This window comes from Arachis ipaensis, chromosome B7 (genome assembly GCF_059453495.1).
Source record: "Arachis ipaensis isolate K30076 ecotype BB chromosome B7, ASM5945349v1, whole genome shotgun sequence".
Taxonomy (NCBI): domain Eukaryota; kingdom Viridiplantae; phylum Streptophyta; class Magnoliopsida; order Fabales; family Fabaceae; genus Arachis; species Arachis ipaensis.
The window spans coordinates 111,286,357-111,309,507 of record NC_142442.1 but is presented as its reverse complement, the minus strand read 5'-3'; the positions used below and the strand labels follow the sequence as shown (position 1 = coordinate 111,309,507).

General features: G+C 37.1%; 3 protein-coding genes and 1 non-coding gene across 6 annotated transcripts; 1 reads left to right on the top strand and 3 right to left on the bottom strand.

Moving 5' to 3' along the window:
- Positions 1–7,315: 7,315 nt before the first annotated feature.
- LOC107607456 (uncharacterized) lies at positions 7,316–8,363 on the bottom strand. The gene is made up of 2 exons (XM_016309411.1): positions 7,970–8,363; positions 7,316–7,869 (listed from the first exon to the last, which is right to left on the bottom strand). Exons 1-2 carry the CDS (start codon positions 8,361–8,363, stop codon positions 7,316–7,318), a joined length of 948 nt encoding a protein of 315 aa, XP_016164897.1.
- Positions 8,364–14,834: 6,471 nt separating this feature from the next.
- TRNAW-CCA (transfer RNA tryptophan (anticodon CCA)) lies at positions 14,835–14,906 on the bottom strand. Its single transcript has one exon. It is a non-coding gene; the product is annotated as a tRNA-Trp (tRNA).
- Positions 14,907–14,977: 71 nt separating this feature from the next.
- On the top strand, positions 14,978–17,656 carry LOC107609588 (protein MULTIPLE CHLOROPLAST DIVISION SITE 1). The gene is made up of 5 exons (XM_016311590.3): positions 14,978–15,206; positions 15,306–15,521; positions 15,607–15,779; positions 16,178–16,565; positions 17,203–17,656. The coding sequence occupies exons 1-5, from the start codon at positions 15,162–15,164 to the stop codon at positions 17,377–17,379; spliced, it is 999 nt and encodes a 332-aa protein (XP_016167076.1). The 5' UTR covers positions 14,978–15,161; the 3' UTR covers positions 17,380–17,656.
- Positions 17,657–18,582: 926 nt separating this feature from the next.
- On the bottom strand, positions 18,583–22,767 carry LOC107609587 (monosaccharide-sensing protein 2). 3 transcript variants are annotated; one of them, XM_016311588.3, is made up of 6 exons: positions 22,471–22,767; positions 22,104–22,223; positions 21,433–21,993; positions 19,957–20,879; positions 19,324–19,511; positions 18,583–19,216 (listed from the first exon to the last, which is right to left on the bottom strand). In XM_016311588.3, exons 2-6 carry the CDS (start codon positions 22,180–22,182, stop codon positions 18,772–18,774), a joined length of 2,196 nt encoding a protein of 731 aa, XP_016167074.1. In that variant the 5' UTR covers positions 22,183–22,223; positions 22,471–22,767; the 3' UTR covers positions 18,583–18,771. The 3 variants fall into 3 exon arrangements, with proteins under 3 accessions (XP_016167074.1, XP_016167075.1, XP_088349839.1); XM_016311589.3 differs by having other exon boundaries at positions 22,104–22,226; positions 22,471–22,751; XM_088493713.1 differs by lacking the exon at positions 22,471–22,767 and adding an exon at positions 22,329–22,444.
- Positions 22,768–23,151: the final 384 nt, after the last annotated feature.

Here is a 23,151-nt window from a genome sequence, read left to right as displayed (position 1 = left end):
CTAGTTCTTGTGCACTACAAAGACACGATTAAGAAAAAAATACGAGAGGGTATAAAATTTACTGATAAGGATCCGTTGAGTGTCTTTATCAGACCTTCTATGAGCCTTGTTGATTTTCAGAATACCATAGTAGAGAAATTGGGACTCCATAGAATGAAATGAATAGAGAAGTTATATTATTGAATTTTGATTTCTGTTGTTCGCGATGGGGTGAAATTCGACTCGTTTGTGATAGACAGTGACGAGGATCTGTAAGTTTTATTTCATTGTCATCGCAAATTTCCCGAGGTGAGAATTTCTGAGCTATTGGCCAAGCTTGTGGATGTGCTCTCTAGCTCAGTACCAATGGCAGCAGCCTCCAATTCAATCCCTGTTGTTGTGTCTTCATCTATGCATGTAATGGCATCTACGTGAGATTTAGTGGTATCTTCGTTTTCAATAGTTGATCTACGTCGCGATAAGATTGTGAAAATAGGTGCTAACATGAATATTTCTATTATGATCCCGATTTCTAGGAAGGTTGGAGAACCAAATGAGGTGGAATACTTACTAGGGGATGACGATGAAATCAAGCCCACCATGATTGCCAATGACAGCGATGATGACATCGGGAAGGGTATTTATGTTGGGGCTGGTGGAGCATCGAGCTCGAGAACTCAATAGTTCCCACCGCACATTTTGACTCTAGACTTAGATGCCATGAGATAGCATGGGCTTTCGGATGTAGAATCCAATTTTGAGGCCAGAGATTCACATGACACCGCAGGTCTAGCTAGGTTTCAAGTCGGTCATCAGTTTTAGAATAAAGAGGAAGTCATCTTGTGTGTAAAGACTTACAGCATCCGCCGTGGGGTTGAGTACAAAGTACTAGAATGGGACCATGCCAAGTACTACAGAAAGTGTAAAGAGTTCGAAAACAGCTATAGATGGTTGATTCGGATCACTCTACGGCAACGGAAGGGTATCTGGGAGGTCAGACGATATAACAGACCTCATACATGTTTAGCCACCTCGATCTCCAGTGATCATAGGAAGCTAGACTATCATGTGATATCTACTTTCATCCTTCTTATGATCAAAGCTGATGCGACTGTGTCCATCAAGGTACTGCGGAATGCAACGGAGGCACATTTTAGGTTTAGACCTACACATAGGAGGGTTTAGTTGGCTAAGCAGAAGGCCGTCACGCAAATATATAGGGATTAAGAGGAGGCCTATAATAATGAGTAGCCAAGGTAGGTACTTGGTGTGCAGATAACGATGCCAGGTAGAATTGCAGCTCTGAAGACGACTCCTGTGTGAGTTAGAGGCTAGGTTAATGGGTCATCAGCATTTTTCCACCGACTTTTTTGGTCGTTCCCACCATGCATTGAGGCATTCAAGTGTTGTAAGCCGTTGGTCAGTATTGACGGAACCCACTTGTATGGCAAATATGGGAGAACTTTTTTGGTTGTGATTGCTCAGGATGGGAATTCTAATATCGTTCCCATTGCTTTTGTCCTAGCGGAGGGTGAACATGCGAAGTCATAATTATTTTTCTATCTCATTTATGGCAACATGTGACTCCTCAGCCCAGCATTCTCGTGATATCAGATAGGCACAATAGCATCAAGACCGCCTTGGAGGCACCTGATGATGGATGGGTTCCACTAGCTACTTATCGTGCATTCTGTATTAGGCACATTGCAACAAAAATACTCACATCCTTTGCCCAGAGTAAATCTATCCTAAGCCTCCACTGCACGACTCTAGGCCCCTTCTCGCTCAATGTTAGTTGATAACCAGACCACGTAACACCCAATACATGTTATAAATAATGGCAATAATCTTTAATATAAATTACTAAACATAACAACTATAAACATAAAGTACCTCATCGCCAACGGCCAATGAAACGCATCAAATCCGTTGGGCCTAAAACTTGAGAACTGCCAGAAGATCCATGACTGGAGGAGCTACAATGGACCGGCCAACTTAACCACATTCGCATTGGCCACACGGCACAAGCACCGGTATAATCACGATAGAGTGGCAGATCAATAGTTGTATCTGCCCAAGTCCTCTAATCACGCTATGTACGATAGCCACCTAATATGTATGCGTGTACCAGACTTGTCACCAAAGAGCTGCATCAATAGTAGCATCATAATGTACACTCTCGCGTACCTCCTGACTGTATCCTCGTTTTCGTCCTAGGAAAAGTCACTGAATGTCTCCTGCATCCAAGTGCAATTCACAATGAACTTGTCGATGCAGTCCGCCGGAGGCAACATACCCAATAACTCCACGAACCAATCCCATGCAGGTTGGTCGCCGTTAATGTACCGCTCATAGTCCGTCAAATATCCACTGACGTACTGTCCGTCGATGGGGATGCCTAATTGATACGCAACATCCTATAGCGTAATCATGCACTCTCCGACTGGCATGTGGAATGTATGGGTCTCAGGACGATATTGCTCGACAAATGCACTGACCAGCAGCTCATCCAACATAAACCAGTGGTCGTTAAGCCTAGCAAGATGGGCTAAACTGGCCATCTATAGATACTGCATGATCCTCTCCTCTAGGAGCATACCATGCTACCTTCTCATGCTAGTGATACATTGGTGGGCTACATGACGATGAAAAAATTCTCTAAGAACTATAACAATTTAGAAAACAAAAATCACCTAAACGAATAATTCTAATTAAAATATACTTTAATGTAACAGATATTACAAACCTGAACATAGATAATCTAACATTAAAGAATTAAGTCAAATTAAATTTAACCAAATTAATCTAAATTAAATTAAATTTTAACAGAACATAGTTAATCTAATATTTAGGCTGTAAAGCTAAACGCCTAAACCCTAAACTATAACTAAACCTGTTGTACTTCGTTAATCAAACATTTAAGAATTAAATTTTTTAAGTAAATTAAATCATATTAAATCTTTGCTAATCTTTTACTACCTAGTCAATCTAAAATTTGAAACCTAAATTAAATTAAATTAAATTAAACTCCAACAAAATTTTTAACCTTGTTAAACTTCTAAGATTTAAAACTTACAAATTCTAACCAAACCTGTTATCACTACTCTAACTAACACTTAGTTATCTCTCATCCAATATGCATTTGTGATTTCAATGTTCTAATAAATTACTACCCCTAAATCAATACTCTAACTACTATTTAAAGTTTAAAATTTCTAATAACGTGTCTAATCAAGTTCTAAGTGATTTAATATCACTAATAAGACTTTATTTCTTAAAGAAAATAAATTAAATTTCATTCACTGACCTCTTCATAGACGCTACCAGCAATATGGGCAATTCCATCCAACCGAAAGATTCGATTTGGGTCGTCTTTCATTTTTGTTGTTTGAATCTTGTAGTATAGATCTCCTGATGAGTTCCTTTGGATTTTATGTGGGAGGGGGGGTTGAGTTTGGTGAAACGTAATTCAAAACAAGTGAATTCAATTTCTATATATATGAATATCTTTGCTAAATTGAATCTATTGGAGTCAATTTACTACTATAGTATGTTACAGTCATAAATCGAATTTAACCCATTCGATTTACTATGAATTTGTAATTCGAATTCACTCCATTTGATTTATTAGAAGTGATAAAATCATGGGCTAAATCAAAACTATTTGTATCGATTTACTAGAGTTATCAAATTATGGGTAGCATTTCAAATTTTATTCCTTGGTAAATCGAAACTAATAACTTCGATTTACATGAAACCCTACTAATTCACATCAATCTAATTCGATTTAGTAGTAGAAAAGCTAATTCAAATTCAATAAATTCGATTTATATAAAAATATAAATGAAAACTTTTATGTAACGTTATTTATTTTAGAACATTCATGTAATATTATTTAGAGTTTAGTTTCTTTACGTATTTTGCCCTAATTTTTATGTTCTTGAACATCTACTACATAGATTTTGTCTTTTCTAATATTGTTCTATACTTAATTGAATCTTATATCTTAACATACAAGCAAGGTTCTCATATGATGATGGCAAATTAACTTTGTTCATAGGCCAAATATAAATAATTTTTTTGGTCTAATTTTAAAATAGAAGCTCTAATATCGAGTATTAGGCACAATAAGCTACACCTACCGTTTTTGGTAGCATGATCAACAAAAATGAGAGAAACTTTTCTTCCTCGTTTTTCATTATCATGGAACATGAAATGGTTGATAATTTTGCTTCGTTTTTCAAAGTCTAAGTGTGTGAAAATGTTTATTTTCCTTTACTACAAAAAATACCATTAAATACACAAAACAGTATATTTCTATATTTGCATTTAAACTAGTAAATAATGAAGTTTTTATTTAAATAAAAAAAATTCTTTGCCATCCGTACTACAGAACTTTTCTTCTATAAATGTTATATAAAAATTAATGAACTATGATGTTTAAAGATTAAATTTAATAAATATTTTATAATATTTATGAATTATTTTAAAACAAAAATAATATCATTTTTTTTGTTTTCACGATATCTTTCAATCCAACTCCATTCAGGGTTTGTCACTAATTAATAGGTTGTTGCATGCACAATGTGAGATTCGAACCTCCGACATTTATTTAAGCGAATTAGTAAACTAACCACTATATCAATTTAAGTTGGTTAAAATAATATCATATAATATAAAAAAATAAGAGTAATTATCCAAATCTCCCAAAGATTTTAAAAGCGAACATTTTAGTTCCCAAGAAAAATTAATACACATATCAATCCCCAATATTTTTTTCGTCAGACATATCAATCCTCCGTCAATTTTTTGGCGTGACTCACTAACGAAGAATGCTGAGTTGGCACGTAAATTCGCACACGTAATAGTTAAGTATCCACGTGTGCGAGAAAGACAAACAGTCCCTAGCCTAAAAATCCAAAACTACTTCCCTAACCCTAACGAAAACATTTCCTTTAGTTTCGGCCTCGATTCCTCCGATGCTCAACTCCCCTTCCATCCTTTGTCCTTCCTCCCTTTCCTGTTATCCTCTTCCGCCCCCTCCTCCACCACCATCGACCTCCAAAACCCTCGTATCTTCTCCAGTTCCTCTGGATCCACACAAAGACCCGAATTCATTTGATCTAATATGTATGAACCTTTTATGTTTCTCTAGAACCACCTCCAATCTGCAACACTATCACTATTCACTTGTTGATTTTCACATTCTAGTCAATCTCTCTCTCTTTCTAAATCCAAAACATCTTGTTTTGTTTTCTCTTTCACTCGATCATAGACTTCCATAGCCTCTCAAGGAAGGAGCTTCAAACCCTCTGCAAAAAGAATATTCTCGCCAACATCACCAATGTCGCCATGGATGACGCTCTCTCGACACTTCCCTGTGTAACGATTCTACTCTTTTCTTCGTACTCCATTCTTTCATTTTTGTTAGATCATCTCAATTATTTGTCATTGCAAAATTTTATTGTTATTCTGTTCAATTTTGATCTTTTTTTTCATGCCAAAATGCCCTTTTGTGAATATGTAAAGAGTGAACAATCAACCAAAATTTCATTTGATTATTTTTTGTGAAATGAATTTCTTTTCCCCGATTCAGTTCATGGTAAAGAATTGGATGAGTTTTTGAATCCAATTGAAGCTGAAACACCAAATTATGGTGTGGCTTCTAGAACCGCAACCCGAAAGAAACTTGTTCGAGAAGAACCACAAAGCTCAAATGTGGTATCTTCGCAAAGGCCTCAGCGTTGGACTAGAAGAGCAGGAAATAGTGACAGAGTGGTAGCATCTGAGCAAGAGAAAAAATATGCCAATGTTTTAGTCACTTCTGCTACGAGGAAAAGGGCTTCTGTAGTTTCTTTACGCAGAAAGAAGGAAGTTGAGGTGGTTGAAGATGATGAAGAAAAGAACAGGGGCAATCAAAATATCACTGATTTGACCAAGACTACTATTGTTGTTTACCCAGTTTGCCGGTATGAATTTTCTACCGATGACCCTGATCATGAGAATTAGAGTCGCCAGGGGAACAGTGGCGGCGATGGTTCGAGGTCTGGTAGTGGCGTCGGGTCTAGAGGTAGACCTGTTCTGAGGACTTTTATTAAAACGACGGAGATTTGGATTTTTAGGCCAGGAATTGTTTTGTCCTTCTCGCACATGTGGACATTCAATTGCCACATGTGCGAGGTTACGTGCTAACTCAGCATTCTCTGTTAGTAAGTCACGCCGAAAAATTAACAAGGAACTGTTATGTCTGACAGAAAAAAATGTTTAAAATTGATATGGGTATTTTTTTCTAGACTAAAATGTGTGCTTTTAAAAACTTTAGGGTGATTTGGATAATTACTCAAAAAATAATTAACTTTGAGACGGATTGAACCAAAAAGATATCCGTACCATTATATTGTGTTTAGGCCAGGAATTGTTTTGTCCTTCTCGCACATGTGGACATTCAACTGCCTCGTGTGCGAGGTTATATGCTAACTCAGCCTTCTCCATTAGTAAGTCACGTCGAAAAATCGACAGGGGACTGTTATGTCTGACAGAAAAAAATGGTGAAATTTGATATGGGTATTTTTCTTTTAGACTAAAATGTGTGCTTTTAAAATCTTTAGGGCATAGTTATCAAAACCGAACCGGTGATCGAACCGGTCAATCTACTGGATCACTGGTTCAACCGGTGGATCATTGGTTCAACCAGTTAACCCAGTCCCACATAAGTAAAACATATAAAATAGCTAAAAACTTAAAAATTAAAATTTAAAAAACATATCTCCAATAACATTTTAATAAACATTAAGTCTCAAATCTTAAAAATAAGTAACATGAAAATAAAAATATTAAGTCTTAAATCCTAAAACATTAAATCTCAAATCCTAAACATTGACTCTCAAATCCCAAACATATCTCAATTTAACACAATGAAAATAATAATCCATGGATTATATCCAAGGAGTAATTTCAAAGTTTGGATATCTTTCTTCATCTGACAAATCTGGAGCTACATCCTGATTGGTTTCATTCTGATTTGTATTTTCCACAGAATTATTATTAGTTTCATCACCATCTTGATCATCTTCCAAATTCAATTGATCTAGCATTTCAATAATGTTTCACAAATCATAATCAATAATAAGGCAAAACATTTGGTTAAAGCATTACAAAATCATCCCTAACAAAAACATACCCAAATCATCTAAAGTTGATTGAAGAGACATATTTGCAAGATCATTCCGTAAAGTATCAACTTCTTCAGGAGTTAAAAATGATGGTGAATCTTCCATTATCTATTTCGAATGATCCTCAAATGCATCAAGACAAATTGGATCATAACTTTGCTTTCTCATTCGGTTCCTATAGTATCAATTAACTTCGATTCCAGCAACCTTCCAGTAGCAACGTAATTTGTAGCATTATCCGTCACTACATGTATAACATTCTCAGGACCAACAAATAATACAACATCCCTAAGCAACTTAAACAAAGTATCAGCAGTTTTTGAGACATGAGAAGTATCAACTAACTTTAGAAAAATAGTTCCTTTAGGGCAATAAATCAAGAAATTAATTAAGGTATGCCTACAACGATCAGTCCATCCATCGACCATGATAGTACATCCAGTTTGTTTCCAAATTTTACGATAATCTTCAATCATTTTCTTTACATCTTCAACCAATTTACTCAACAAATATCCGTGAACTCTTCCATAATTTGGCCCTTTATATCCTGCACCCATGTTTGCAATAGCATCGATCATCGACTGATAATAAGCTAAATTAACCGCATTAAATGGCACAGAGGCATCCATCATCCATCTCACAATAGCAATATCACACTTCTTCACAATTTCTTTGCTTTGGAGAACTCTTTTGATAATTGGTTGAGCTCCAGGTGTTGCTGCTAATGGAAAAAAAAGATTGTAATCCCTTGAGTTGTTTTCCTTTTCTAGAGCTAGGTGCTGGAAGCCTTGATTTTTATTATTGTCACATATTATTACGTTCAATCTCATCAAATTCTCTTTCAACTTCATCACAAGAATTATAAATTTCTGCATATTCTTCTTGAGTTTTTCTTTTCTTGGTTCGAAGATCTTCATTATTTTGGTTGAATTGGTGTCTCACTACAGTTGGCACCTTTCGACATGCCTCAATATCTCCGCCTTTTCCAGCCAAATGATGCTTAACCCGGTTAATTCCTCTACCCCTAATAAGCTTCTCGCAATAAATACATAACAGAACTGGTTTTCCTTTATCCATAACTTGTTTATAATGGCCGCATACAGGATCAATTTTTCCTCTATTACTATTCTTTTGGGTTCTAATTGTTGCATCAAGAGTTGATCCTTGTTCTTGGAAAGTTGGTGTTTCTGATGGTGCATTTGATAAAGCCATCCTAAATTCCTAATCAACCAGAACTAAGTGACTAATCTACAGGAATAATATACAACAATAATCTACTAACTTACTAAGAATAATATACAACAGCAACCAACATATATAACAGATAATCAACAATCAACAATCTAACAACAATAGATAATCAATGTAAGAACCGAAATAAATGCTTTAATAAAATAATAATTTAACTGCCCAGAATTAGGAGTGTTCATGGGTCGGGTGAAACCGGGTTTGATGTGACCCAGACCCGACCCGAAATATACACCGGGCCTATTTATTAGACCTGAACCCGGCCTTAGACCCGATGAAACCTATATACTTTCGAGCCACGATTATACCGGGTAAAAACCGGGTGAAAACCGGGCCCTTAACATTACATTACCTTGATACTTTCTTATAAGCTAGCATGTGAAAATATCCAAATTTTCAAGACTCCAACCATTATTTGACATGGTAAAATTCATTTAGAAAAATATAACAAGAACCAACTCTTCTCTAAAATTAAAGCATATCCATAATCAATACTAATATTGTCTAATAACACCAAATATTTAAATCAATACAAATAATATAATATTATGCATTTGTCTAAAATCTTATACATTTTAAACATAAAACATTAACATATAGTCTTATAATAACTAATAAAACAAACATTAAGGTTTACAATACTTAAATTTCACATAAGAATAGCTATCATCCATCACTAATAACACAAAATATTAATTGTGTATGATGACCGGGCCACCGGGTCGAGTTCGGGTGACCCGAGCCATGGCCCAGACCCGACCCAAAATAATGACCGGGTCTATTTTTGAGACCCTTACCCGGCCCTAGACCCGGTGAAATCACACCAAATTAGCCCCTAAAGTGTTCGGGACCGGGCCGAGTCTTCGGGCCGGGCTGAGCCATGCACACCCCTACCCGGAATAGGTTCAAAAATATAGAAATGATATTTTGAAAATAAAAAGATGAAATTTGAATTCAATGAATTTTTCTAAGTGGGAAAATGTATCTTTTACGGAGAATTTTTGTAAAAATGCGTACCGACACTTAAGCCGATAGTACCTACTATAGTCTGACCATAACCGCGTATTGAGAAAAATAAGATTTTAAAAATTGAATTTATTGTTTTGAAAGAATAAAAATAATTTAGAATTAAAAACCGAGCACTAATTTTAAAGATTTTGGCCCAAAGTGGACCAAACGGATCTAAAATGCTAACGGGTTGGACCGGGCCCAAGTTGGGCCAACATATATGAATGCCAATTAATGAGAATTCAGCTCATTTTACCCTAGAAACAAAGAAAGGGGGCACTGAAGTGAAGAGAGGAAGAGAGAATGAGATTTCACTATTAACTCCTCCTTCATTTGGCCATAACTTGAGTTACAGAGCTCTGTTTGACAAGCCGTTTACGGTCACGCAAAGCTCTCACCGAGCCCGTCATTTCTAACTAAGCTTTGCTGGTAAGAACTCGCATCTCCTACTCCAGTTTTCTGCCCTAAGTAATTTTGCATTTTACGTTTGGTTTTTGAGTAGATTTTGTGATTTTGGTTGTTTATGGGTGATCTAGCATTGGAATATTGTTGGACTTTCTCCTAATATTGTTGGATAAGGTAAGTCTCTTCAAACCCTTGTGTTTAGTTATTTTGTGAACCTTCGATTTGATGTCGGTATGTTGTATAATGTTAGATTGAGTTTTGGTGTTTATTGGAGTTGGTTTGAGGCTTTTGGATCGAGCTTGGTGGCTTCATTTTTGGTGTTTGGTGCATTTTGGAAATCGACCAAGGTATGGTTTCAATTTTCTCTATGTAATATGTAATATGTAATATGTAATATTTCTGGATTGAAATGGTTGTTGATAATTGTTGGATTGATGGTGTATGATGATTTTGATGAAATTATGGTGTTGTTGTTAATGAATGATGTTGAGTATTGATACTGGGGTTGAATAATGATAATTGCGAGGATTGAAGATGAGATGGGATGAATGATGTTTATGATTGGTTGAATTGTGCAAAATTGTTGATATCGATATCTTGATTTGGAAGATTATTGATTTTTATTGAATTATGGTGGAAAGATTGAGTGAAATAGAGGTTGAGTTTATTGAAGTGTAATGGAATGGTAAAATGTAGAATGTGGTAGTGTTTTATGATGAAATTGGATATGTTTTGGTTTGGTTTGGTTTTGGAATTTGGAAACTAGAGAACTTTGATGTTTTGTGTTAAACTTGATTTTTGGTAAACTTTAGCGAATCATAACTTGAGCCTTAGACATTGAAATTGAACGATTTTTATTTTAAATTAAAGATGATTTTAAGAGCTTTAAAATGATATAAAGTTTGAGGAAAATAAATTTTTGTAGAGGAAGTTATGAGCGTTTAAAGTTTGGTATAAAAATCTGATTTCTGCAGCTTTAAGATTTTTCTAAGTTCATTACAGCATGTGTACGCAACCTAGTACACGCGACGCGAGCATTCCATTCGGGTTAGAACACTCGCGTATGCAATCAGGGTGCCACGTACGCGGACACGTTCTTTTTCAACGTGTGCGTACGCACGGCAAGGGTGTGCGTATGCACAGACCCTGTTTTGCAGAAAAATGGTTTTTCTTTGGTTTCAAGGGTTTTCTAGCTTTCTAAACTTTTTTTAATTACTGTTTAAGGCTAATATCTAGCATTTATGTCTTAAGACAAATAGAGAAGAGTCAGTGACTTAAATTGGTGAAATTCTATATGAGTTTAGAAGATGGAGACTTAGGTTTCTAAAGTTGTGAGTGAGCCGTTGGAGTACTATATTGATGATGATTATGAGAACTTAAAAGTTGATGATAAACTTGTGAAATCAAGGATGAAATGATGGTTATGACGAGTCGGGGACTCGGAGATGAATGAGAAAATTATTGAGTACTAAGAATGATCACTTAAACCTATTGATGTATACTGATATTATTGAGACGCTATATGCCTGGCAAGAACGGTTGGTTAATCCCGCTATTCGAGGTCGTGGCATCAGCATAAGGACGGTGGTTAATCTCGCTTACGTTGAGATGTGAGGGCTGGGGTGGTATCCTGCTCGCATAACCTTCTCTGCTACATGAGTGTGCAAGGCCTATATCCCTGGCATGGCAGATTTCTCTGTTGCATGAGTGTGCAGGGACTATATCCCTGGCGTGGCTGAAAGGCTACATCCGGGAGGATGTGTCGGGTTGATATTTATAGACCAACAAGTGATATCATGAGTCAATAGGAAAGGCATTCATCATATGATGAAATTGGATATGTTTTGGTTTGGTTTGGTTTTGGAATTTGGAAACTAGAGAACTTTGATGTTTTGTGTTAAACTTGATTTTTGGTAAACTTTGGCGAATCATAACTTGAGCCTTAGACATTGAAATTGAACGATTTTTATTTTAAATTAAAGATGATTTTAAGAGCTTTAAAATGATATAAAGTTTGAGGAAAATAAATTTTTGTAGAGGAAGTTATGAGCGTTTAAAGTTTGGTATAAAAATCTGATTTCTGCAGCTTTAAGATTTTTCTAAGTTCATTACAGCATGTGTACGCAACCTAGTACACGCGACGCGAGCATTCCATTCGGGTTAGAACACTCGCGTATGCAATCAGGGTGCCACGTACGCGGACACGTTCTTTTTCAACGTGTGCGTACGCACGGCAAGGGTGTGCGTATGCACAGACCCTGTTTTGCAGAAAAATGGTTTTTCTTTGGTTTCAAGGGTTTTCTAGCTTTCTAAACTTTTTTTAATTACTGTTTAAGGCTAATATCTAGCATTTATGTCTTAAGACAAATAGAGAAGAGTCAGTGACTTAAATTGGTGAAATTCTATATGAGTTTAGAAGATGGAGACTTAGGTTTCTAAAGTTGTGAGTGAGCCGTTGGAGTACTATATTGATGATGATTATGAGAACTTAAAAGTTGATGATAAACTTGTGAAATCAAGGATGAAATGATGGTTATGACGAGTCGGGGACTCGGAGATGAATGAGAAAATTATTGAGTACTAAGAATGATCACTTAAACCTATTGATGTATACTGATATTATTGAGACGCTATATGCCTGGCAAGAACGGTTGGTTAATCCCGCTATTCGAGGTCGTGGCATCAGCATAAGGACGGTGGTTAATCTCGCTTACGTTGAGATGTGAGGGCTGGGGTGGTATCCTGCTCGCATAACCTTCTCTGCTACATGAGTGTGCAAGGCCTATATCCCTGGCATGGCAGATTTCTCTGTTGCATGAGTGTGCAGGGACTATATCCCTGGCGTGGCTGAAAGGCTACATCCGGGAGGATGTGTCGGGTTGATATTTATAGACCAACAAGTGATATCATGAGTCAATAGGAAAGGCATTCATCATATGTATCTTCTACCTGTTTATTTGCTTTGCTTAATTTCTGTTATGCCTAAATGAACCACATATTTACTTGCTAATTGTTCTACTTTTTGTAGATGTACTTTACTGTGCTTTACTTGTCTGCATTACTTGTGTTTCTGCTGGAATTGAGGAGGTTCGGTAGGCAGTGACGATGGGATCGCATGGAGGTTAGGCTGGCAAAGGCTGTGGGACAGCGGTGCTATGTTAGTTAGAAATTTCTTAAGTTAGAATACCCTATTTACTGTTTAAGTTATTTATTTTGTTTTAAGCTTGAATATTCTGTATCGATGTGAAGTTTTAGGATTGCCTCTAGCGTCCCAAAATCTTATATCTTACATTATTGGGCACTGTTACCATACTGAGAACTTCCAGTTCTCATACCATATTCTGTTGTTGTTTTTCATATGCAGGTCGTAACCCACTTCGGTAAGTTGCGGAATGGTGACAGAGCGGAGGATCTTTTGCTATCTCTTTGTATCTTGATTATTTGTTGTAGTACTCTCTCTCACCTTTTTATTTTAGACTTTATCGCCTTAGAGGCTTGATTTGAGAGATAAGTTGTATAAGCTGTTTTAAACTTCTAAAACTCTTTTGTATTTCAGTTTGACTAGCTGTCCTAAACTCCGCAGGCTGTGACTAGTTATCTTTTTGGTGTGTGTATATATATATATATATATATATATCTTGTTAATTTAATTATTACCTTGTGTATCCTGGAGCTATCTACAAGGTTTTATATATATTATGTCTTGTTCTGTCCGTGTGCCTATGCGTTTAGTTATCGTGTGTGAACGTTTTGTGTTTCGTAATTCTGTTTTATGTTTCAGCTTTATTCCTTCATCGGGCTTCTAGTTATATAAATTCTTGGACATATATTATATATTATAAGCTTTAGAACTGTCGTGGCACTTTCTTATCCTTTGCTTTACGGTTAGAGGTAAGGTTTAGGGTAACGGGGTGTTAAAACAAACTAAAAAGAAATCAAACATAAATCATGGCTCCATCGCGGACACCAAAAAAGGGATCAAAACTCATCCCCCCTCCATCCCCAACTCAATTTCCAAATACGAATTAAAGTTTTTTCCAACAGAAATTAACATACATAATCAACATATATAACAACAATATATTACAAAAAATTGAACAATCAACAATCTAACAGAAATCAAATAGAAATCAACATAGATTATCAACATCATTAACCAATTAATTCTAACTAAAGTACTAAATTATTAAAAATTTGAAAATTTAATAACTTAAAAAAATAAAAATACATACCTCGCTGATGCACCGCCGGCAGAAAAGAGGGAGACCGGAGAAGAAATTAATGCGACGACGACAACTGAATACACAACGGAGGTGACGAGCAGTAGCAGTAGCAGGTGGCGACGGACACATAGGAGCCGACAACGTTTGAAACTTCAAATGTTCGACTTCGATGGAGGTGGCGCTCGCTGTGGTGGGTGGTGCGGTTGCGAGACTGCGAGCAGGGTGAGGTGGCGTTGGCTGAACAGGCCTCTCTCACTCTCTCACACACTCAGTCTTAGACTCTCAGCTCTCAGGTGGTCTCTCTCATGGCCGAAAGAGAATGGGTTTGGATAACAAGAAAAGGGGATGGAAGCTTCGAGCTGCTAGGGTTTCTTTCGGCTCAAATTATTTTTTTTTAATCGAAACGACGTCGTTTCACGTGAAGGAAAAAAATATTTTCCAACCGATTCAAACTAAGTCTTGTCGATTCTAACAAAAAAAATGCCCGTACCATTATGTTATGTTTAAGGGTCGCTTAGAATTAAATTTAGATCAATGCAGGTCCAAGTTGTCAGCTCAAATTAGTTTTTTTTTTTCACGTGAAAAAAAAAATAAATATTTCGAATTGATCGGGGTTAAATCAAATCTGCCAGTTTACCGGTTTTAGTTAAACCCGACGACCGGTTCAAACTAAATCTTGTCGATTCTAGTCGATTCTAACCAAAAAAATGCCCATACCATTATGTTGTGTTTAAGGGGCCGCTTAGAATTAAATTTAGATCAAGTTGTATGATAGAGATTTGAGTATTTGTGCAAAAGATGAACCCGACGTGAATCGAACACGCAACCTTGTGATCTGGAGTCAGACGCGCTACCATTGCGCCACGGATCCTTTCCTGCTTCCTTGCTTAGGCGAATTTTTTGACAGCTTTAGACATTAATCTTTTTTTAAGAGGAAGAAAGAAAGTAACAATAATAATCAAAATCAGCGAGGCGGTTGCTTTACGAGTTTACTTTACCTAGTGGCTGGAGCTTCACGAAGAGGGAGTAATGTAATGGAATGGAACTTTGATATTGAAGCAGAAATTGGCCGCCATTGATTTATTCACTGAGTTCAGAGAGGTTAGAGCACATCACATCTCATATCATGGCTTCAATTTGGACACTGCAGTTTCGGACTCTTTCTGTTCCCGTAAGTTCTCTTCTAAACCCTACTTCACTTCACTTCACTTCATTTCCCTGTTATTTCGTTTTATTGAGTTGTAATCAATTGTTCACACATTGTATGTAGCCCTCCATCGTCATCTGTAGGAGCAGCAACAACAGTCATGGCAGTGGCGGTGGCAGTGGTGTTCGTATAATTAGGAACGGAATCTCCAAATGGTGCTCCCTAATCACCACTCGCAGCAACCAGCTCAGACAAGACTCCGTTAATTCCGTTGCAAAATTCCACAATCACCTCTTTACTTCCATCCTCAATCCTCCGCCTCCTCCTCTTTCCTTTCTGGTAAGCTTTCCTTCCCCGCTCATAACTTCAATTTATTATTAATATTTTGAAAGATTGAAAAAAAAATGCAAATTTGGACCACCAGGTTAATGGAGACGGTGGAATGAAGTATCCGATTTGGATGTGCGTTGTGGCTCTTGTTTTGTTTTTGGGAGTGAGAGCATTTGCAGAGAGAGTATTCTCCCAAAGAAACCACCGCCCTGGCTCCGTAGCTGATCTTGTCAGGCGTGGCCAACTCAGATCCGATAGAAGAGGCATGTATGATGTCTATCCTTATCACTTTTTTCAATTTTTAAAAATTGATTAATTATCTAGCTTCTTACTCTGGATTATGAAATTAGATTAGTTAATAGGTTGTAGTGAGACTGAATATATTGTCCTCGTGTCAAGAATCATAAGCTTTTTAGGTGAATGCTCAAAATTGATCAACCCTAGGGATTTGATAATGTGTCGTAATGGCAAGATTTCAATTCCTTATTCTTGCAGCCATAGTCTATTCTTTATTATAATGTTTATAATCAACTCTTACAAAAGCTTAAGCTATTAGGTAAAGCAACATGAATAACATCTAACATTATATAGCACACGGTTTGTCTGATTATGCCGATAATTTCTTTTGCCTATATTATTGACATTTTTTACATGCGTATTTTCAGTTCTAGGCCTCTTAAGTATGAAGACCCGTTCAATAATCCAATGGTCAAGGTTGGTAAAAGCAACTCGACTGTTGAAATGTGTGGCAAGGTTTATCGTTTAGCACCTGTTACACTCACCGAAGAGCAACAAGCCATCCACCAGAGAAGGAGATCACGCGCATACCAGTGGAAGCGACCAACCATGTTCCTTAGGGAAGGAGACACTGTTCCTCCAGATGCTGATCCTGATACAATCAGGTGGATTCCTGCAAATCATCCCTTTGCAACCACAGCCACTGATCTTGACGAGGACCTAGCCCAAAACAATGTGTATCAAAAGCATGGAGTTCCTTTCCGTATTCAGGCTGAGCATGAAGCGCTGCAAAGAAAGCTTGAAGCTCTACAAAATGTAAGCCTTGTGGTACTTGGTAGCATTTTGGAACTTTAATCACCTTATTGAATATAGAGTAAATGAACAAAAGTACCCATGATAGAGTTTGGCGTGGACAAAAGTACGTATCAAAGTATTCTCGAAATATTGTTTTCGATGGACAAAAGTATCATGCCATTAGTGGGTTTGGAATGTCTGGGGTGTAATTTTGTCCATCAAAATCAATCTTTCAAATATACTTTGATATTTATGAACTTTGGTATGTATTTTTGTCCACTCCAAACCCTTTCATGTGTACTTTTGTCCATTTACTCTTGAATATATTAATATAATCTCATAAATCTTCAGCTAGCGTAGCCAACTCTTCAATGTTCTTATCCTGTCATATACCCAAATATGAAGCTGAGCAAAAATAGATACTCTCGAATCTTTAGATATTTAGTTTGATCTAATCAGAATTAGTTCTGGGTACAAATACACCATGGTACAAGAATACGTGAGCCAAATAGTCAAACCAAGTTTAGTTTATTTAGCAGCATGAATGAACATGTTAATTTTTGGTGTTTTGAATATGATGCTGAAGTTGGCTTTTGGTTGACTCTATATTTTCGAACTCATGTGCACTACATAAAATCTATGTTCATGAATTTTGCAGGAGCAAAAACTAAAGAAAGTAGTAATAGATCCCGCCACTGCTAGAGAATTTGAGAGGCCATTCAACTCCCATGCAGAGAAGAGCTCTGTAAACAATCAAGTGCCTGAGTCCAAGCCCTCCAAATCAGATATTGGCTTAAATAGTTTGGAAGGTAAATCATCTTCCCAAGAAGATTAGAGTCTTTAAATGATGGACACAGCTTCTGCTTACATTGTTTTCCGAGTTAAATTTTCTCTCTGGCGGGCTATGAATCTCCATGACAACATATATGGGAAGTGGCCAAAATTTTTGCACTATTCAAATATTCATCGAGGTACTTTGTGACTGTGAATTTGTAAAGATGAGCACTGTAAATATTAATTTAATTGCTGCACATTGTCGAGCTATGCTGTTGCTGTTTCACCTTTTACGTCAGATAATTGTGAGAGACTAAGGGGGAAAGACCATTTTTACAGTGTTGTCGTCGTATATCTTGATGCGTACACACCCGAGAGGAAAAACTAGAAAGAATGAGAACATGTGTAACATTGAGTGTTTTTAATGCGAATTCTCGTGCCTAGTAACTTGGCTTTGCATTAAAATTGTCGCTGTTTGTAACATATTTAAGAATAACGAATTAACTCGATTAAGCATGAGAATTCCTGGAAAGTTGGGAATAAATGCACTTACTCCATTGTTGACACGGAATTAGCGTTAGTGGAAGCAGACCGCATATGTTGTAAAATGGGTGATGTTCAATCAAAGAACATTTAAGCATAATAAAAATAAAATAAAATAAAGCTACTTTGATTTAAAACGAAAAAAAAAAAGGTAGGAATTGGAAATTGAGTTCGTCATTAGAGGGCCTAATTTGAGACATGAGCTGGGTAGAAGAAGACTATTGAGCTGTAAAATTCAATGTAGTCTAATCATTCTTAAATTAAGATAATAGAATTCATATTATAAAAATTATAAATTTAATGGTGTTTTACTCTATCATGTTATTCATTTTTTCACTTTAAATTATTTTTATCTAAAAGATCAAAGGTACTTTATTATTTATATATAACAGATTTCGTTAATACTCGGGAAAATTAAAGATTTTAATGTATTTAGTTCAATACATTCAAGACTACCAAGTTTTATTTTTGTAAAACAAAAAAGATTTTATTGGCAGATTCTTTTATAAAGTTCCTTTAGGACAGTCCGATCAAAACCCATGGAGGAATAATATTGGAAAAGATGCCAACAGAGCAAGACATAGCAATTTAACTAATGAGTCTTAATGACCAAAAAAACAAAAGGAAACTAATGAGTCTCCTACTTTTTAATACTCGGGATCAGCATTATGCACTTGGACACAGTGCACCTCTCGAATAAATTTATTATAAACACACAGACTTGAAATCAAAAGCTTTATCACTATAAAATGCAAAATTTTAGTATACGAGAGAAGAAAAAATACATCCATATGCTTGATAACCAGAACATATTCTCCTCCAATTAAAAACTTAATGACAAGCAAAATCTATAAACATGAGAGATTTTGGCTTTTGCCACAAACATAGCAGATGTATACAACGAATCCCGTCACTCATTCTTGGCAGCAACAGCCTGCTTAGAACCAACAGCAAAGAATTCCGTGATGACTTCAAGGGGCATGCCCTTTGTTTCAGGGACCTTCAAAAACACAAATATCCACGAGATCAAACACACAACCGCATAAATGCCAAAGATTCCACTGAGTCCTATAGTACTGAGCATCACGGGGAGCGTGTATGTCACTATGATATCTCCGATCCAGAACACCAAAGCGCATATGGCAATGCAGAGCCCACGCACCCTTGTCGGAAAGATCTCTGAGCAAAGGATGTTTGGAACCGGTCCATAAGCCATCACAAAGCAACAGAAGTAAACAACAACGCATACAGTTGAGATTGCTGCATGGACAACACTGCCAAAATTTACGACGCTCCCAATGACCAAAATGATGAGTGACACTATCAGCACTGGAATTGTAGTGAGCAGCAGCTGCCTGCAATATTAGGGGTTGTGTAATGAGAACAAATCAAGTTGAACAAAACAAGATACTAAACATGTAGCTTTTTCAAAGACATTGACATTAATTTAGAGAAAACATACCTTCTGCCAGAAACATCCATGAGCCTCATCGCTATGGCTATACACGGAAGCATCAACAAGGTTGTTAAAGCACTGATAAGGAAAGATGCAGACTCTGAGCCGATGCCCAAATCGGCAAGGAGAACTTCAACGCCGGCCTCTGAAAGGATTTGAGGAGTGTAATATAGAACACCATTTATACCAGAAAACTGCACATCCAATATAGAAGTTGGTGTTAGTTATTGATAACAGACATAGACCACCAAGTTAATGCTGAAAGCTGGAATAGCAAACTAGAAATCCAGACAGGAAGAATAAGGTCAAACAACAACAATATATATTTCTCTTACTAATGAATACAAGAAAGCATATTTCTAAATCACTCCTCAAACTGTCTGATTAGGTAAGAATGCTGATCTTAAAGTTTCTACTACTATTTTATCACAGCACATCCTGAAATCTTGAATGTCAACATCTTTCGAAAAATTATGTTTGATGTTTTCTTTTTGTAAATTATTAAAGCCAAAACCAAGCAGTCCACAAGCGATTGTACATTCAAGTGCTAGAGCCTAGAATGAAATACCATGTCAAGAAAGCATTATCTTATTAACCGTGCAAAGGCAGAAGATAACTATAAAAGGAACCACATATTACCTGCTGAAGTAGTTGTATTCCAATTCCAACAACCAATGCATGCTTAACGCCTGGTTCGAGAAGAGCTTTCCAAATTGGCCCCTTTGACGCGGTCTCAGATGGGTGAACCATTGCAGGGCCAACTGGCTGCCCACCAATAAGCTCCTTGGAGTAAAGAGCAGGCTGGCTTACCAATGCAGCAGCCTGGACAAAGTCACCTTCGCCAGGAATCGACACAACAGATCCTTTAGTTGGGACTGGACCGGTCTCCTGGTGCAAGTAAATCCTTTTAAACCCTCCTTCCTTTTTCCCATCCTCACCTTTCTCATTCCATTTCCATGCTAGTTGCCAGCCACCGCCAATACCAGTGCTACCAACTGGTTCACCTTGCATGAGACTACTGTGACGTCTCATGCTGCTCAGTATACTGCCATGGGAAGGAGGAGGTGGCATTTCCTTTTCGATGCTTGTTGTTTGACGCGAGATCAAGGGACTTTGCAGATTGTCATCGGAGTCTCCACCCGCTTCTGATGCGTACTCCTCGCCTTCTCTTTGTAGGCTCTCCTCGTCCCACTGTTCATTTTTGGCATGAGGATCAGCTGTGCTGAACATGCTTCCAAAATGTGGAAATAGGGTGCTGCGCATGCTTCCTTGTTCAGGGAGCTTCTCATGAACGCTGCCAAATAGGGTCACAACAGGGTCCATGAGAGGCATGCTTTGGTTGACAATGCTTCCATGGCGTGACACGAGACCCAGAGAACTCTGTCCAGTAACAGGTTTTGCTAACCACGAGAGGCCAGCTTGGGATCCGTATAATCGAACTTTGTCTTTCTCTGCTGTTTGTATTTGACCTTCTCCATCCTCATCTGCAGGGCCTATTATATACTCTTCTATAGTTGTATCACCTCCAACCCCAAGACCTTCAACCAGCAATGCCATCTCACCTGTATAAAGTAACAAATTCACAAAATGATTGATCGTAACAGATGAAAAAGGTAAGAGAATATGCAATGAAATGAATTACACGCAATAAAGCAGTTACAAGATACGATGAGAGCAAAATTTATGACAATTAAGAAGGTTGTATTGTAATGAAAAAACTGGAGCATCCATGTATTACTAACCCAGAGTGTTTCAGGATAACAATAATCACACTTTGCATGTCATAGTCAAGTAAGCAAGCATATATATGATACAACTGCCCCCTAATCATTTCAACATACAGCTTGAGATTTCAATGGATTAAGTCCATAGTAAATTTCATCTATTATCTCCTATAACAGTTAACATTTGTCCAATTCCTACATAAACTCAACAAGATGGTTTAAAATTGTTATTGCTAGGCGTATCGAGGCATCAATTGTTGCCTCATCAGCTGTATTTTCCTTTGATTTTTTGAAATACAATCATTGCTACAATTGTTGCAAGGCTATCACAATTCAAATCCATCAAGATCTCTGCAGAATCATAATTCAAATGGGTTTAAGACAGGGTTACCGGCCACATCTTCCCTGCCGCGCAATCTTTGGAGAACCTTTTTAGCCTCAAGCATCTTCCCTTTGCTGACGAGCCACCGGGGAGACTCCGGCAAGAAAAGGATTGTCAACAGGAAATAAATAAGAGAAGGAATGGAAAGAATCCCAAGCATTACTCTCCAGTTAGGAGAGGCACTGAATGAGAACCAGAAAACCAGACAATAGGACAGAAACATGCCCCCAGAACCACTGAATTGGGGAAGTGTATTCAAGGATCCCCTAATCTCAGATGGGGCAGTCTCAGATATATAAACAGGAACAAGAGTAACAGCAAGACCAATCCCAAACCCATCAAGTAACCTTGCCAGGCACAACACATACACATTAGGGGACCATAGCATCACCAAACTACCCAAAAAATAGAGCAATGATGAGATTATCAACATGGGCCTGCGCCCAAGCCAATCCGAGATGGGACCGGAGCACGTCGTGATCACGGTCGCTCCGATGAGGGACATGGCCACCACAAGCCCTTCCACAGTTGTTTGCAAAGCAAGGTCTTTCTTAATGTAAACAACGGCACCTAAAACATAATAAAAGGGAACAATAACACAGTATCAGCCGAAATTGAAGATTGATTATGTCAGATCAGGCAAAAGGGGCATGCTAATGAAGTGAATCTGAGTGTGTTACCAGCAATAGTAGCATTATCCCATCCTTGAAGAAAATTGCCTATGGAAGCGGCAATAGCCACCAGTACTGCACCTTTCATCTTTCTCTGGAATTCAAATTGCGAACTTCAAAGGGAAGAACCTGCTTAAGTAAGGAAGGAACAAAAATCATGGGATAGAAAAAAGGAAAAACAATAAACAAAAATTGGGCAAAAAAAACTTAGAGAAGAGCAATGAATAGAGGTACAGGTAGTTGAGACTACGAGAGGGGTGAGGTTGATTGAGTATCTATCTAGCTATCAATAATTCAATTGAATTGAATCCAATTTTGGTGAAAGTAACATAAAACCAATCATCTCCTTCAACTTGACACTAACCAATTAAATTACCTGAATAAACAGATCTCTAATCAAACGCAGTGTCCCACTACACCAACAGATAGAGAGAGATAGATAGAAAGATGGAAAGGGAAAAAAAAGGAAGAAAAAAGAGGTTTTGTTTGTTTGAATCGGAAGAGACAGTGTTAAAGACTCTAGCTTTGTATGGTGTTGAGTTCACAGTTCTCTCACCTATGTGACTGTGAGAGAGAGAGAGAGAGAGAAAAGAGAAAAGAGAGAGAAACGGAATCACGTCAAGGGTAGTCACCACATCTTGTACTCACTCTATTGTTGCTTTCTATATTTTCCTTTTATTTTATTTTATATTTTTATAGCAACATATAATTATTGTAAAATGAAGGATGATATGCCAATTTTGGCTGCAATAATCCGTTTAAATAAGTTTTAAATTTAAATTTTATCTAATAATTAATAAATAACAAACTCTCGAATAAAACTCACATTCATAGTAAAATAATATTTGATCTACCAGAATTGATACCGTACCAAAAAAAAAAGTGAACGATGGTAGAATTAAGAATATTAAAATAAAGAGTTAAAAAAAAGGGAGTGAAATGGGGATGGGTGGGTTGATGGAATCTGTGTGCATGGGGACAAAGAGAGTTCCAGCAAGAGCCAGATCATATCACTAGAAAAACTAGAATTGAAAATGAAATACCAAAAAACAAACAT

Bases quoted from the DNA above. Each gene is read 5' to 3' on its own strand.
- LOC107609587 (XM_016311588.3), bottom strand. From the start codon at position 22,182: ATGAAAGGTGCAGTACTGGTGGCTATTGCCGCTTCCATAGGCAATTTT. The intron at 20,880-21,432 runs GTAACCCTGTCT...TACTTTATACAG, and splicing joins CGGCAGGGAAGATGTGGCCG to GTGAGATGGCATTGCTGGTT. The intron at 19,512-19,956 runs GTAATATGTGGT...TTGGATGTGCAG, and splicing joins GAATACAACTACTTCAGCAG to TTTTCTGGTATAAATGGTGT.
- LOC107609588 (XM_016311590.3), top strand. From the start codon at position 15,162: ATGGCTTCAATTTGGACACTGCAGTTTCGGACTCTTTCTGTTCCC. The intron at 15,207-15,305 runs GTAAGTTCTCTT...CATTGTATGTAG, and splicing joins TTCGGACTCTTTCTGTTCCC to CCCTCCATCGTCATCTGTAG. The intron at 15,780-16,177 runs GTATGATGTCTA...GCGTATTTTCAG, and splicing joins AGATCCGATAGAAGAGGCAT to TTCTAGGCCTCTTAAGTATG.
- LOC107607456 (XM_016309411.1), bottom strand. From the start codon at position 8,363: ATGGCTTTATCAAATGCACCATCAGAAACACCAACTTTCCAAGAACAA. The intron at 7,870-7,969 runs GTAATAATATGT...TTCCATTAGCAG, and splicing joins AGAATTTGATGAGATTGAAC to CAACACCTGGAGCTCAACCA.